At 37.0% G+C, this 15,734-nt stretch overlaps 1 protein-coding gene across 1 annotated transcript in view; it reads left to right on the top strand.

The window, feature by feature from the left end:
• CFAP299 (cilia and flagella associated protein 299) overlaps positions 1-13,347 on the top strand; it is an 802,595-nt gene extending 789,248 nt beyond the window's left edge. Inside the window, exon 6 of the mRNA XM_049885915.1 lies at positions 13,187-13,347. Coding sequence (XP_049741872.1) covers positions 13,187-13,282 — 96 coding nt within the window. The 3' untranslated portion in view covers positions 13,283-13,347. The remainder of the gene's footprint in view (positions 1-13,186) is intronic.
• Positions 13,348-15,734: the final 2,387 nt, after the last annotated feature.

Raw genomic sequence — 15,734 nt, 5'->3', positions numbered from 1 at the left:
TCAGAACCAACTCGACGGAACCTAACAACAACAACAACATATTATATATCCCTGGGACTGCACAGTAGACTAAAAAGTACAGACCCAAAACCAAAGACTTTTGAAAAGCCTTCATAGAAATATGACCATACTAGGTGCTTCTGCTGAATTGTGTCCCTCAAGAATTTGTCTTCTAAATCCTAACCCCTATTCGTATGGTTATAATCCCATTTAGGAATGGGTTTTTCTTCGTGATGTTAAGAGGCCATATCAGTATGAGGCGTGTTTTAAGCCAATCAAATTTGAGATATAAAAAAAGCAGCAGATTAGGACAGAGAAGCTAGCAGAGATGGGAGAAGATAGACATCATGCCACAGGAAGGTCACCAAGAAGCCAAGGAATAGAAGCTGAAAAGACAAGGATCTTCCCCCAGAGCTGACAGAGAAAGCCTTCCCTGAGAGCTAGTGCCCTGATTTTGGACTTCCAGCCCTGTAAACTGTAAGAAAATAAATTTCTGTTCGTTAAAACCACCCACATGTGGTATTTCTCTTATAGCAGAACTAAATAACTAATACAGGGTGATAGTACCCATTCTTGCTATCACTCTCACATTAAGAACTGCCTTTTGGGATAAGTTTGTCCAGAGGCTTAAAGGAGACAATATACATGACAGAAGCTTGTAAAGCATACACTGTGAGATGTGGGCCAGGAACCATTGAAGGTCCTGTTTCCTGTTGTGTCGCCAATGTTTTAGTGCACATGGTAAAATATCTGTGGCATGCAGTAGTCAAATATTATTTACTAAAGAAATGAAAGTTATTGTTAGGTGCCTTCAAGTCAGTTCTGACTCATAGCAACCTTATAGGACAGAATAGGACTGCCTCATAGAATTTCTAAGGAGGGGCTGGTGGATTCGAACTGCCAACCTCTTGGTTAGCAGTCATAGCTTTTAACCACTGCACCACCAGGGCTCCTAAAGAAATGATAGTGGGGCCAGAAATAATCATAAAACTTTTGTGGTTAACTTTAAAATATTTTAGGATCTGAGGCACTTGAAACATATGTAGAGTCAAAGCTATTTTTAGCTGAAACAAGGTAATTTGCTCTGGTGGCATTCTTTCCTTGGTAGGTGAGTTAACCCTCAGGGTTCTTTGCTGGATGTTGGTGTGCTGGCCCTGGGCAGTGCTGGGAATGTATCTAGGGCAATGGTGATGGCCCGTGGGTGAATGAGAGAAGCAATTTAATTTTTTTTAAATAAATATGTAGCCATTATTGTACATAATACAGATCCTAAAAACAAATATGTCCAATTCTACCTTCCTTTTCTATGAGCAAAAGAATGGGGAAAGAGGGAAATGTTTGTCTAGCTAATATTAAATTTTTGTTTATGAGATGGTAAATATGGCAATGAATAATGGAGATGGTTGCACAACACGATTGACGTAACTTATTTCAATGAATCGTACAAGTGACAGACGATAAATTGGCAAATGTTGTGTTGACTACATTTTTTATAACAATTAAAAAAATATGTATATCTACATGAACAAGATTTGAAATTAAAAATAAATTCTACCAACAAAGATGCTTGTTTTTGTTTGTTTTAATGTAGAGGAAGATTACAGCAGCACCTTCCCACATCTCCTCTCTGTCCTCTCAAGTGACTTTGCTCTCAAGTGACTCTTCACCCAAGAAGTACTTGCTACTATTAGTAGAAAAGGTGTTAATTGCCTCCTTAATGAGGCCTTCTAAATTCAGTGACTGCTCTTAATTTCCCTTGCCGCCCCAGCCTTAAAATCCCATCCTGCCACAGGCTTGAAATTTTTCCTCTCAAAATGGAGGTCTCTAACATTCCAACATCCTTTGGACATATGGCTTGAATTTAATTTCTTGGAGACCCTCCTGCCCAGTGAAGGTCCTCAGTTGTATAATCTGCTTCTTATAGCACCCAGGTGTATTTTCTTTGAACATAAAAAAAAAAAATACTGAATAGAATAAGTTTAAGCAAGGCTATATGGTTTCTTCAAAATCTTCAAAAGTGTTCCCTCAAACTCCAAGGCAAAATTGAATTAATGCTGGACCAGTGGATCATGGGACACCTACTGAATCACCAACATCACTTTTTTGGCTCCTGAGTTTTCCTTGGAGGCCCCTTTTAAATGTTGTTTTAACCTTGGCAAGATCATAGTTATTTAGTTGAGGCCTTGCCAACTTTCTCGGTTTGCTGCCCAAATTACTGAATGTTTGGTTGGTTATAGCCCTAAAACACCCACATATTTCGTAGCTTTTAAACATTTTTTCCCCTGAGCAATCACCTGGTACACCTGAACTGAAAGTCTACCACATATAAATTAAGTACTCACTCAACTAACTGCTGCTGAGATCAGCGGGCTTGAGGAATGCATTAAAAGTTACATAACAGACCTTGGTTTTTATGAATTGAAACTCCTAAAGCTTAAATGAAATGGCTGCCTCTTGACCTGGAAAACTGATTTTAATTTTATATGCAGTATTTATGGAATAATCCCTAAAGTAAGGACATTGTTGTTTAGTGCCCAGTGTATGAACATATATATGAAGTGTAGCACAGGAAAGGTGAGCTGGAGGAAAGGAAAAAACTTTAATGTTGGGTTATTATATGTATATTGATGTTTACTAATAAGAGAGTGTAAATTATAACTCTCCAATTTCCAAGTTAAATATCCACAGAGGAAAGGAAAGTATATATATCCAAAAAAAAATTCATGACAAAACAATTACTATTTTCAGATTTCTAATACAACGGCCAGCTAATCAAACAGGATGAAAAGGTAAGAGAGACCAATATGGCCTAGGGAAATGGGGGATGGAGAAATTTGAGGAGGAGAGTTTTAGCACTATTTCATGCTCACTTTTTCACAAAATGTATTGTCATAAATGAGAACAAGGAGTATAGGAAAGAGTGACAAGTGTGTTTCATGGCCAAATGAAATGCTTTAAGACCTGGTTAAAAAAAACTATTGCCATCGAGTCAATTACAACTCACACTGACCCTATAGGACAGAGTAGAACTTCCCCATAGGGCTTCCAAGGAGCACCTGGCAGATTCAAACTGCTGACCTTTTGGTTAGCAGCCAAACTCTTAACCACTACGCCACCAGGCTTTCCAAGGACCTGGTAGCTAATGACACAGAAGCAGTCATTGCAGATGCATGACCACAGTTGTTTCTGTTTGAAAGAGTCTGGTTTCTTCTGGGTCTCAACAATTTAACAAGTAGTCGACTCCCGTGACTCCTTCGCAGTCACTTACCACCCTCACATTTTCTTACAATTTCTGAGGCATTAAAATTCCAAAGCAGGGTGAGGGATGTCGAAGTATATTGGAATATGGAATACAACAGACCGACTGAACAGTGGTAGAGACCACTAGCAAGAGAAAAAAACCTCATGTTGACAACTTGCAAGTGGTTACTACTGGCTGAGGTATCTTCAGCGTAAACATGGTGGCCTCAATAATGTATATTGCCTCAAATAGCTGACACAAGAGTGAAAAACAAAATAAAACAAAAAAACGGCTGCCCCAATTTGGTAGCTCAGAAGGCAGCTTCACAAGAACGTGAAGCTTCTCTATAAGATAGGTTCTTAACCTTTTGGGGAACACAAACCACTTTAAAATCTGATAAACATTAGGGATTTGTTCTTTAAAAAAAAAATGCCCACATGCACAGAGTATTAGTGTCAGTAGATGATACTATTTTAGGACATTTAAAGACCCTCCAAAAGCCCTTAATGAATCCCACATAAGACTTTAGACCTAAGAACTCCCAAAAATAACTGGAAGCAATTGAAAAGGGTTGGAAGAACTACAGGACAAATTTGAATGGGTTGGGGAATAGCCAGGAGGACTTGGGCAGGAAAAAGCTGTTTAAGAGGGACAAATATGTTACCTAGATCTTATCAGTTTGTGATTAAGACAAATTACTTAACCTTTTTGAGTACTTCTCCATCTGTTTTCTCATCTGTAAAATGGGGAAGATAATACCTCCACTTTGTAAAAGTTTGTTAAATGAGACAGTGTATTTAAAATGCTTGCCACTGAGTAGGTGCTCAGTGAGCCAATATTGCTTCCTGGTGGCCTATTACCTTAGAAACAATGGATGTTCTCAAAAGGATAACCATTTTCCACTGTCATAATTAAAAACTGGAAATAACCTAGATGTTCATGCCTGGGCAGCAGTTAAACAAATTATGATATAACAGGCAGCAGTTTAAAAGTGTGTTAAAACTGCAGTTATTTACTGATATCGGTGTACTAGTGTGAATGGATGTCCAAGATACACAGTTAAGTAGAAATAGCAAGTTGCAAAACAAGGTAGATAATTTGCCATACTATGAAGGAGTAATAGTTTACACAGGAATTTCCCATTGATGAACATTCAGATTGCTTTATGTTTGTTCCCAAGTTTAAACAACTGCTTGCTACAACCAAATTTCTGATTCCCACCCCCCACAACCCCTGCCTTAGAATGGATTCCTAAAATGGAAATTACTTTGTAAAAGCTTTAGAGAGGTATTGTCAAATTGCTTTGCAATTAGACCATATCAATTTACAGTTATACACACATATTTTAAAACTGTCAATTCACCATGCCCTATTCATTTGACGTATTTTTGTCAATCTTTGCTAATTTTACAGTCCAAATTTATCTGGGGTTATTTTAATTTGCGTTTTTTATTATTAGTGAGGATGGGCATTTCTTTCATATGCAGGTTAATATATTGTATTTCTATTATAATTGTTAATGTCCTCTACACACTTTTCTAGAGTTTTATTGGGGTTATATTTCCATTATTTTTTAAGAATTCTCTATATAGAAAAGGTAGAAAACCCTTGGTTGTCATATTTTATAGGGTAGGTATCAGTCAGAACCGACTCGACAGCAACGAGTATCATATTTTTAGTGACTTATAACAATTTAGGTATTTCTCTTTTAATATTTATAATGGTTTTTTCATGCAAGATTTTTAAATTTTCATGTAGCAGAGATCATTGATTTTCTCTTTCTGATTTCTCCCATTGTTACCATGTTTAAGAAGATTTCCATACTAAGATTACACATTTGCCTATACTTCCCTCTAACTTCTTTTTATTGTTTTCTTCATACATCTAAATCTGTAATTCCTCAAAGATTTAATGAATGGAATAAGGTTAGGTCTAATTTTACTTTGTTCCATCAATTATTATTTTTCAATAATTTGTTATTACTTGTGATCTTATCCCAATATCTTATTTCACCTATTTCTTTTTCATCATTGTTTATGTTTGATTGGAGTCCCATCTCTCCTGGGGCTTAGTAATGATTTTAGGCAGAAGTCTTTTTGCAGGTTCTTATTTTTTTTATAGTGCTATAAATTTGAAGTGAGAGTTTTCTAAATACTGAGTTTTCTCAACTAGTGGCATTCATTGTTGTTGCCGTGATTGTCATTATTGTTGTGCGTGATTATTTTTAGCCCCCCTCTTAACTATTGATAAAGAACAAATTTTTAACGAAAGCAGAAACATGATTCTCATACAGATACAAAATTAACATCCGTCAAAGATTTTATTTAACTCATTAATTAATGAAAAGGTGTGAATTAGAGTTGTAGCCTTTCACCATTCTTATTCTATCTGTATGCTGAGCAAAACACCTGAGAAGCTGGAATATATGAACAGCGCAGCATCAGGATTGGAAGAAGACTTGTTAAAAAATTGATATGTGGAGATGACAAAATCTTGCTTGCTGAAAGTGAAGATGACTTGAACCACTCATTGATGAAGATCAAAGATTACAGCCTTCAGTATGAATTACACCTCAACATAAATAAAGCAAAAATACAACTGGACCAATAAGCAACATCATGATATATGGAGAGAACACTGAAGTTGTCAAGGATTTCATTTCACTTGGATCAAGAATCAATGCCCATGAAGTCAGCAGTCAGGAAATCAAATGATGTATTGCATTGGGAATATCTGCTGCAAAAGACCTTTATAAAATCTTAAACATCAAAGATGTCACTTTAATGACTAAGGTGCACTTGACCCAAGCTATGGCATTTTCAATAGCCTCATATGCATGCAAAAGCTGGGTAATGGAAAAAGGAAGACTGAAGAAAAATTGACACATTTGAATTATGGTGCTGGTAAGGAATATTGACTATACCATGGAATGCCAGAAGAAGGAAGTACAGCCAGAACGTTCCTTAGAAACTAGGATAGCAAGACTTCATCTTGCTTACTTTGGACATATCATGAGGAGAGACCTATCACTGGGAAGAATATCATGCTTGGTAAAGTAGAGGGTCAGTGAAAAGAGAAAGATTCTCAACAAGATGGACTCACACAGTGGCCGCAGCAATGGGCTCAAACATAGCTAGTATTGTGAGAATGGAGCAGGACCATATACATAATGTTGCTATGAGTTGTAGCTGGTTCAACGGCACTTAACAACTAAATGTTAGAAGTCCCTAGGTTGCACTAATGGTTAAAACTAGGCAACTGGCCCGAATGTTGGCAATTTGATCCCACCCAAGAGCTCCTAGAAGAAAGGCCTGGTGATCCGTTTCTGAAAGATCACAGCCATGAAAACCCTATAGAACAGAGTTCTACTCTGATGCACATGGGGTGGTCATAAGTCCGAATTGAATCCAGGGCAATTAGTTCGTTTTTTTTAATTTTTTTGTAAGATGTTACACCTAATTTAAAGGAGAACTAAAGACCAGAGACATAAAAAAGGAATGAGAAATTCTGAAATGAATTTAAAATAGATGTAAAACAGATTTATCTGCAGGTCAAAAATCAGTTGCAGTCCACTGAATACATTTACTTTGCATTTGTATAGAAAAGAATTACTTGTATTCTTATCAGTTTTCTACAACTTACAAACTTATGATATAGCTCAAAATTGAGGACATCTAGATGAGTGAGCTAGATAAGATGTACACTGTTTTATTTTTGCCCATCTCAAAGTCTCTCACAGTCTTTCCTTCCCCCTTTTTATCATAATTTCAAAGAAAGATTATTTTTTAACATAAAATAAGTCTAGTCTCATTGGATTTGCCTGATTTATATAGGTGCAGGAAGAATACTGTTATACCACTAAGGACTCTTAAAGTTTGCTTTGTAAACTCCAATGCCCTACAGTTTTGAACAAATACAAAATTAAATTCTGTCTGGAAGATTTCATGTTGTTGTTGTTAGATCCCATCGAGTTGGTTCCGATTCAGTGACCTTACGTACAGCAAATGAAACAGTCGGGCCCTGTGCCATCCTAACAATGATTGCTATGTTTGAGCGCATTGTAGTAGCCACTGTGTCAATCCATCTCATTGAGGATCTTCCTCTTTTTTGATGACCCTTTACTTTGCCAAGCATGATGTCCTTCTCCAGGGACTGGTCCTTTCCGATAACATGTCCAAAGTATGTGAGACTAAGTCTCGACATCCTTGCCTCTAAGGAGCATTCTGGCTATACTCCTTCCAAGACAATTTGTTTGTTCTTTTGGCAGTCCATGGTATATTCAATATTCTACACCAACACCATAATTCAAATGCACCAGTTCTTCTTCAGTCTTCCTTATTCATTGTTCAGTTTTCACATGCATATGAGGCCATTAAAAATACCATGACTTGGGTCAGGTGCACCTTAGTCCACCAAGTGACATCTTTGCTTTTCAACATTTTAAAGTGGAATCTTTTGCAGCAGATCTGCCCAATGCCATACATCATTTGATTTCTTGACTGTTGCTTCCATGGTCATTGATTGTGGATCCAAGTAAAATGAAATCCTTGACAACTTCAATTTTCTCTCCATTTATCATGATGGCCCAGTTGTGAGGACTTTTTTTCTTTATGTCGAGGTGTAGTTTATACTGAAGGCTGTAGTCTTTGGTCTTCATCAGTAAGTGCTTCAAGTCCTCTTCATTTTCAGCAAGCAAGGTTGTGTCATCTGCATATCACAAGTTGTTAATGAGTTTTCCTCCAACCTTGGTGCTTCCAATCCTGAAGTCACCACAGTGTGACAAACTGACAGATGAGGGAAGTTTTCATAGGGAATCTCAAATTGGACTTTTAAAATGCTCTATTATGCTTTATGGAGCTCTGGTGGCACAGTAGTTAATAGCTTGGCTGCTAGCCAAAAGGTCAGCAGTTTGTATCCACCAGCCACTCCTTGGAATCTGTATGGTACAGTTCTACTGTGTCCTATAAGGTTGCTATGAGTCAGAATCAACTTGATGGCAACGGGTTTGTTTTATTTTGGTTTTATTGTATGTTATCCTGAGGCTAGGAAATCTAGCCCAAGAAACTCTTTCCACCAGATTTTACCCGCAATACCTAAAAATTTGGATAAATTCATCTCTTCTCAAGGTCCCCAATTATTCTAAGGTTATTTATAAGTAGTATATTAATTCTGGGAACCTTACCAGGAATTAGGTCAGTTTTTCTGGGATGGCTTTCTAGGAATTGCCTCCATAAGTAAAGTCAAACTTAATTCTTTTTCAGTGGCTGGTCTTAACTGATTAAATGAGCATCGTTTTCCAATATGACATTCCAAGAAAGACCTTGGTTTTACAACTTGTACAATTATATGCTGGTTAAAGGGAATCAACAAACCAGCCAGTTACCATCAAGTCAATTCCAATTCATGGTAACCTCATTTGTGTCAGAGTAGAACTATGCTCCACAGCGTTTTCAGCGGCTGATTTTTTGGAAGTATGTTGCCAGCCCTTACTTCAGGGATGCCTCAGGGTGAACTCTGTAAACTTTCCAGTTATCACCAAAGTGTGTTAACCCTTTGCACCACCGTAAATCAAAACCAAACTAGTTGCTGTTGAGCTGACACTGACTCATGGCAACCGATGTGTGTCAGAGTAGAACTGTGCTCCATAGGGTTTTCAGTGGTTATGATCTTTTTCAAGTAGATTTGTAGGCCTTTCTTTCTAGGTGCTTCTTGGTGAATTTGAACCGCTAACCTTTCAGCTAAAAGCTGAGTGCTTAACCATTTGTACTACCAAGGGATAGTAAAAGGAAGACTTTTTTTTTTTTTTAATCTATACAAGTAATTAAGTTATCATGAAAAGTACTATATATAAATGATTAAAAAAAAAAAAAACCGCTGCCATCAAGTCAATTCTGATGCATAGCAACCCTATAGGACAGAGTAGAACTGCCCCATAGGGTTTCCAAGGCTATAAATCTTTATGAAAGCAGACTGCCACCATCTTGCTCCCACGGAGCAGCTGGTGGGTTTGAAGTGCTGACCTTTCTGTTGGCAGCTCAGCATTTAACCACTGCACTCCTTTTCTGGCAATGATAGGCACTTAAAATGACTGTAATTAATGTATTATTGATAATTTTCAAAAGTGAATGGTCTGATGGGGGTTCATAATAAGAATAATGCAACAGACAAAAGAATGTATTGTTTCTGTGGCATGCAACACAAAGATAATGAATCTATTCTAAAAAAATTAGACAAAATATCTCTAAGGATAATGATCAAATTTATTTTAAAATATATCAGTGAATGCTACATCTAATTAAAAATAGATAAAAATATTTTATAAAGGAAAAATTCGTGATTTATGACATAAAATAATCCCGAAGCATGATTCCTTATATTAAGAAAATCAAGGAAACAAATTTCGTACATCTACAGGACGACCTACACAGTTGTGTTTTCTAAAACTCCATTGTTAAGTCTCAATGCTTATCCATTAAGAAACCCTGGCCTAGAAGATGCTAGATTCAAATTAAAGAAGAAAGTTAAAGGCCAATAGACATTTTAAATAAGAGCTAAAGTTATGACTGATAACACTATACTATTGTTGTCTAATATCATCAGGCAAAATGCTGTCAGTACTCTGATAAATATAGGAAAACCTGATAGAAGTATTTCCTAAGAGTTGCAATCACTGTTTGCCCTGAGGGTAAAAACATTATTAGACAGTAATTCCAGGGACTACACAAATTTGACCTAGATAAGGCTGAACCTCTCTTCTGATTTGGCAACATTTCCAATGGAATTCTACAAACAAATCTAACTATTTCCAGCACCTCTTTTCAAAAGTGAAGGAATACATAGTTGTCATTTTCCAGGGCCATCTGGGAAATCTCAAAGATAGTTTCTGGTGTAGACCATACCTTGAAAAATTCATTTAATTTTTCTCTATATTTAAGATAATATTATGGAAAGGCAAAAATCAAAAATGTCTGCAGAGGATATTTAGAAACTTGATTAAGATGAGATCATGGTGCCAGAGAAATAATACTTATTTAACTACTTAAATGATCACTGATTTAATTAAACATTTAAAAATAAGCATAAATGATTGTAAAGACCCTTAGCTCTTTTATTAGTAAAGAATCTTTGTTCTTTGCTTTCTTTTGTGGTTTTCTTATTCTTTAAATAATCATGGATATAATAAATCAACATAAAGCTCCAAAAATTATTCTTGTAAGAGACAGATTCCAAAATCTAGGCAGATTACACAGAAGGTTTAAAAAATTTCCTTTCGTGTAATAAGCAAAGGAATTTATCAGTAAACCAACAAATCAAGCTCATCAATATTGGGCAAACATTACTAAAGTCTTAGCACATTTCATAGCTTTCTTTCAGACTCAAGCACTACAAACCAAGGCAGATGAATTTCCCTTCCAAATTTTGTCCTTCATTTTACTTCTTCACATCACAGTAGTACTCAGAGATCCATGAGATCAAAACAATTGTCATATTAATACGAAGGTGTTATTTCCGTTAACATGCAATGCATTAATCATTACTATGGTCCAATGAATCAATAAGTAGCTATTTTTAAATTTCTCAGTGTCAACTTGCAATATGGTAATTATTGATAGTTATAACCCACATACACAAAAATCATTTGGGATCCTCAATAAGTCCCAAGGCTGTACAGTGGCCCTGAGATGAAAAAATAAAAATAAAAAAACTGAAAACCACTACTTTCTTCTTGAAACACAAAAATACATACACAGTGACATTGTTCCGTCTCTACTGTTCCAAGTGTAGTTTCACCATACATATTAATGATAAATTTTAACTAGTTTCTATTTCATAGAGAAAACTGGAGATAGATAATTGAGAACTATCTTTCATTTTAAAAGACTAGTAAAGCTTAAAGTGCAACAACCACATACATTCCCTTTATACTTTTTAAAGAGACAAAATGAACACATTCATTAATATGACCCAAAGATGTAAGCCGAAGTACTTAAAATTATGCCTAATAATCAATTAAACCCATTGCTGTCAAGTAGATTCAGACTCATAGTTCTAATCATGAAAGAGTAGAACTGCTCCATATGGTTAGCAGCTCTTAACCACTGGGCCACCAGGGCTCCTATAAGCAATTAAACATCAAATTTCAGTATTCTATCCTAGTAAAAAGTTATCTACATAGCAAATGAGTATATTATATAACTAAGTTTAATATCAGAGCCCTGATGGCCCGGTGGTTAAGAGTTTGGCTGCTAACCAAAAGGTCGGCAGTTCCAATCCACCAGCACTCCTTGGAAACCCTATGGGGCATTTCTACTCTGTCCTATGGGGTTGCTGAGTCAGGATCCACTCCATCTATGGTAGTGTTTGTTTTGTTTTTCTGGTTAAGGCACATCATACCTTTACACTTAGGAACCCTTGGATAGCAGCACTTTAGTACTACACTTGAAGGCCATTTTAAATAGCAAAATCACTAGCAAAAAACACAGGTATGAGAAAAACGTGGCAAAAAGAACACTTGTTTATACAATGAGAGCAAAAACAAGAATACTGAGCTTCACCTTGTTCAACCTCAGCTGGAAACTTGTTCATCTGGAGATTTAAATGTTTTACTGCTTTGTACTTGTCTGCAAAGGCCTCAAAAACTGGGTTACAAATAAATTTTACAAATAGACAAGTTCATAAATACGGAATCTGTAAATAATGAAAACAGGCCATATTTTCCAATCATAGATGTTTTCTAACACTTTTAGCATCTTTTTTTTTTTTTTGTCTTCTCTGTTTGAGAATTGTTGTTGTTGGGTGCAGGTTAGTCAATTCCTACCAATAGCAATGCCATATGGCAGAGTAGAAATGCCCCATAGGGTTTTCTTGGCTATAATCTTTGCGGGAGCAGATCACTAGGTCTTTCTCCCATGGGGCCACTCGGTGTGTTCGAACCACCAACCTTTTGGTCAGCAGCCCAGTGCTTAAAAGTTGTGCGGCAAAGCTTCTGTTTTCTCTCCTTATCTGCACCTCATTAGCAAATCATTGCTCCCATAGGCACCCCCTAAAAAATATATATATATGAGAGACTATTCTGAATAAATGTAAAAAGACCAAATCCCTTTGTATAGATTATAATTTGGAAGAGAAAAAACAGAACAAATAGCTTTGAAACTGGTAAAAAGTTTTTCACGAAGCCCTTCATGAACAGATGGGAACTTACATTAACCTGACCCAATTCCAAACTTGAGAGAAATTTCTATTTGACAAATTTGAAATCAAGATAGAATTCTTCCCCTAGAGTATAGACCCCGGACACCTTTTCAGCTCAGTAATGAAGTCATTCCTGAGGTTCACCCTCAGCCAAAGATTAGACAGGCCGATAAAACAGAACAAGACTGAAGGGATACAACAGCGCAGAGGCAATGGCTAGAAGGCAGGAGGGGACAGGAAAGCTGGTAACAGGGAAGCCAAGGTCAATAAGGTTGACATGTCGTGGGATTGTTAACCAATGTGTACTAACAATATGTATACTAACTGTTTAATGAGAAACTAGTTTGTTCTGTAAATCTTTGTCTAATGTACAATAAAAAAATAAGTAAAAGAAAAAAAAACTCTTTTTTACTTCTTACCGTGTAATCACATGTATTTGCAAAGCCTTTTACTGGGGTTCTGCAGAGTTAGTGACTCATGTGGTTTAGTAGAGTCTTGACAAGCAATGAGCCCGGGCACTGCTTTTATCCTAGATATTTTCAGTCACGCCACCACCCAGGGCCTAAAAGCTCCTAATCAGAATCATTACTGCTTGAGAGAAAAAGGAATTTAGGAGGAAAACTTCCTAACTACCTCCAAGGCTGCAGCCTTTTTTGTTGTGTTTCCTACAATATTGAAACAAAAAGAAAATTCATTTAATGTCAATTATTTGCAGGGACTTGTCTGATTAACAATGTAATTTATGTATTTTAGGCTCAACCAGGTGACAGCTCTACTAGAATGTCTATCAAAACAGATCTCTACACGCAAGTTGTGATTTTTGACCACATTTCCAGAAGAAAGATCTAACTATCAACATGTTAGATGGTTCCCTGATTGTTTGTTAAATTTAAGTGAATCCAGCCTCCAGTCACCAGAAGCAAATTAGAATAATGAATCAGTCCTGTAGCTGGAAGGCTAATTAAAATAATAAAAGTTAATAAAAAAAATTAGAAAGAAAACCGTTATCTTGACTGTCTTTTTATTGTACAGATAGCCTCTTAATCTCAGTTGAGGTTTTTCTTTTTTCCAGAACACTGAGGCAGATGGCAACAGTTCACCAGAAAAAAATCATGTTGATACTTCAAAGATACAGTAATTAGTACCATATTCCATAGCTCAGAGTTTCTAAAACAAAAATGTTCCAGGTTCTACTATTGCCAAATCTAGGGGACCAAATCTTACGCCATGGGGCTGCACTATCTCCTAAAACCGATACCAAAACAGTTGCCATTGAGTCGAGTCCAGCTCATGGTGACTCCATGTGTATGAGTAGAACTGAGTTCCTCAGGGTTTTCAGTGGCTGAAAACTCTGAAGTAGATCACCAGTCCTTTCTTCTGACGTGTCTCTGAGTGGACTTGAACCTCTAACCTTTCAGTTAGCAGAGCTAGTAGCTTAGCGTGTTATCTACTTGTACCACCCAGGAACTCCAATATCATTGATGTTGTTGTTGTTAGGTGCCTTTGAGTTGGTTCTAACCTATAGTAATCCCATGTATAACAGAACGAAACATTGCCTGGTCCTGCACCATCCTCACAATTGTTGCTATGCTTGAGCCCATTGTTGCAGCCACTGTGTCAATCCTACTCACTGGCAATCTTCCTCTCTTTTGCTGACCCTCTACTTCACCAAGCTTGATGTCCTTCTCCAGGGATTGGTCTCTCCTGATAACATGTCCAAAGTAAGCAAGACTAAGTTTCACCATCCTCACTTCTAAGGAATATTCTGGCTGTAAATCAAAGATAAAACCAAAATCAAACCCACTGCTGCCGAGTCGATTCTGACTCATATTAAGGTACCCCAAATTGGAGGACAAGCATAAGGAAATATAAATACAAGCTTTTCAAAATTTACTAAATGAGTAAATAAATTCTGAAATATCCCATGAGATGATGTATAAAACAAACAAAAATGCTTAATATATGTAAGTGTGTGGACAATATGACAGTAAAGTTGACAGCAAAGTTGAGGACATGAAATCTAAAAGAAACTAAAAGGTTTTAGAGAAGTATATCCCTGCAGGTAGCTTTCGTGCAGAAAAGGGATTATTCAGCGGTGGCTCAATGGTTATGCACTAGGCTGCTACTGAAAGGTTGGCAGTTTGAACTCAGCAGCAATTCAGCAGGAAAAAGACCTGGCAATCTGCTCCCATAAAGATTATACAGCCTAGGAAACTCTATGGGGCAGTTCCACTCTGTCATTTAAGGTCACTATGAATCAGAATCACCCAACGCATTCAACAACAAAAACAACTTAGCATTTAAAATTATTGTTTGGTTCTTCCTCTTCCTTTTCCCATTCCCTTCTCTTCTCATTCTAAACAATCTGGTATAAAACAATTAGGTGGAGTCAAGCAAGGCAGACATCTGCTCAGTGTGGGCTGCAGGAGAAGCAGAGCCCAAAGAAGGTATCAAAGTTCAAGTGGGGTGGGGAAGGTGTGCTCATGCGGAAGGTGATGGTCTGGCAGCAGTTGTCATAGCCCAAGTAGGCGAGTGGAGTGGTGTTAAATAGGAGTTGGATGCACTGAAGTGGAGTCACAGATTCCAATACATATAAATAGATACAGAACTACAGATGTTAATGTGTATGTGCACATATATCCCCCCGTCTGTCTACTGAGGCAGCCCAGGAGCAACAACACCCAAACAGCAATGAATACTTATAGTACTCAGATCTCTTCCAAATGCTGTTTTTCACCACGAGGAACCAGGCATCCTTGAAGAAATGACAGATTCCAGGTCTGAGGAAGGGAAAATACAAGAGTAAGAGCACCTTTTTGAGCCAGAAACCAAAGAATGATGGTAGTTACATTCTATAAAGTCACCGTGAACATTGAATTAACAAATAAAACCATTGCTTCAAGGGGAAATAGAGGGTTAGGTTCCTGCAAGCCTCCAGTGACAACATTTTCATCAACTGTTCGTTATATAACCTAGTTTGGCTCTGTGTCAAAAATACACAGAATCCAGCTTGAAGGGGTTCCCACTTACAAATCTGGGACAGTTTGGTCAACAAAGTAAATAATGACAACGACAGGAATAAAACAAAAACCATGAATCCATACTGATGCGTATAAAAGAATAAATTCAAAGTTTGATGAAGAACAGGGTCTTTACATTTATCTCCCTACCAAAAAGCTACTAATTACAGAGGTTACGATGGGGAAACTCAGCAGGTACCATGTCAATAAAAAGCATATGATCAGAAATGAGGCAAACTGAAATAATGCCCTGCCCTAGAAAATGTAACATAGGAACACAG

The sequence above is a fragment of the Elephas maximus genome, chromosome 5 (assembly GCF_024166365.1).
Source record: "Elephas maximus indicus isolate mEleMax1 chromosome 5, mEleMax1 primary haplotype, whole genome shotgun sequence".
Lineage (NCBI taxonomy): Eukaryota > Metazoa > Chordata > Mammalia > Proboscidea > Elephantidae > Elephas > Elephas maximus.
This window is presented reverse-complemented; position numbering and strand designations above follow the sequence as displayed.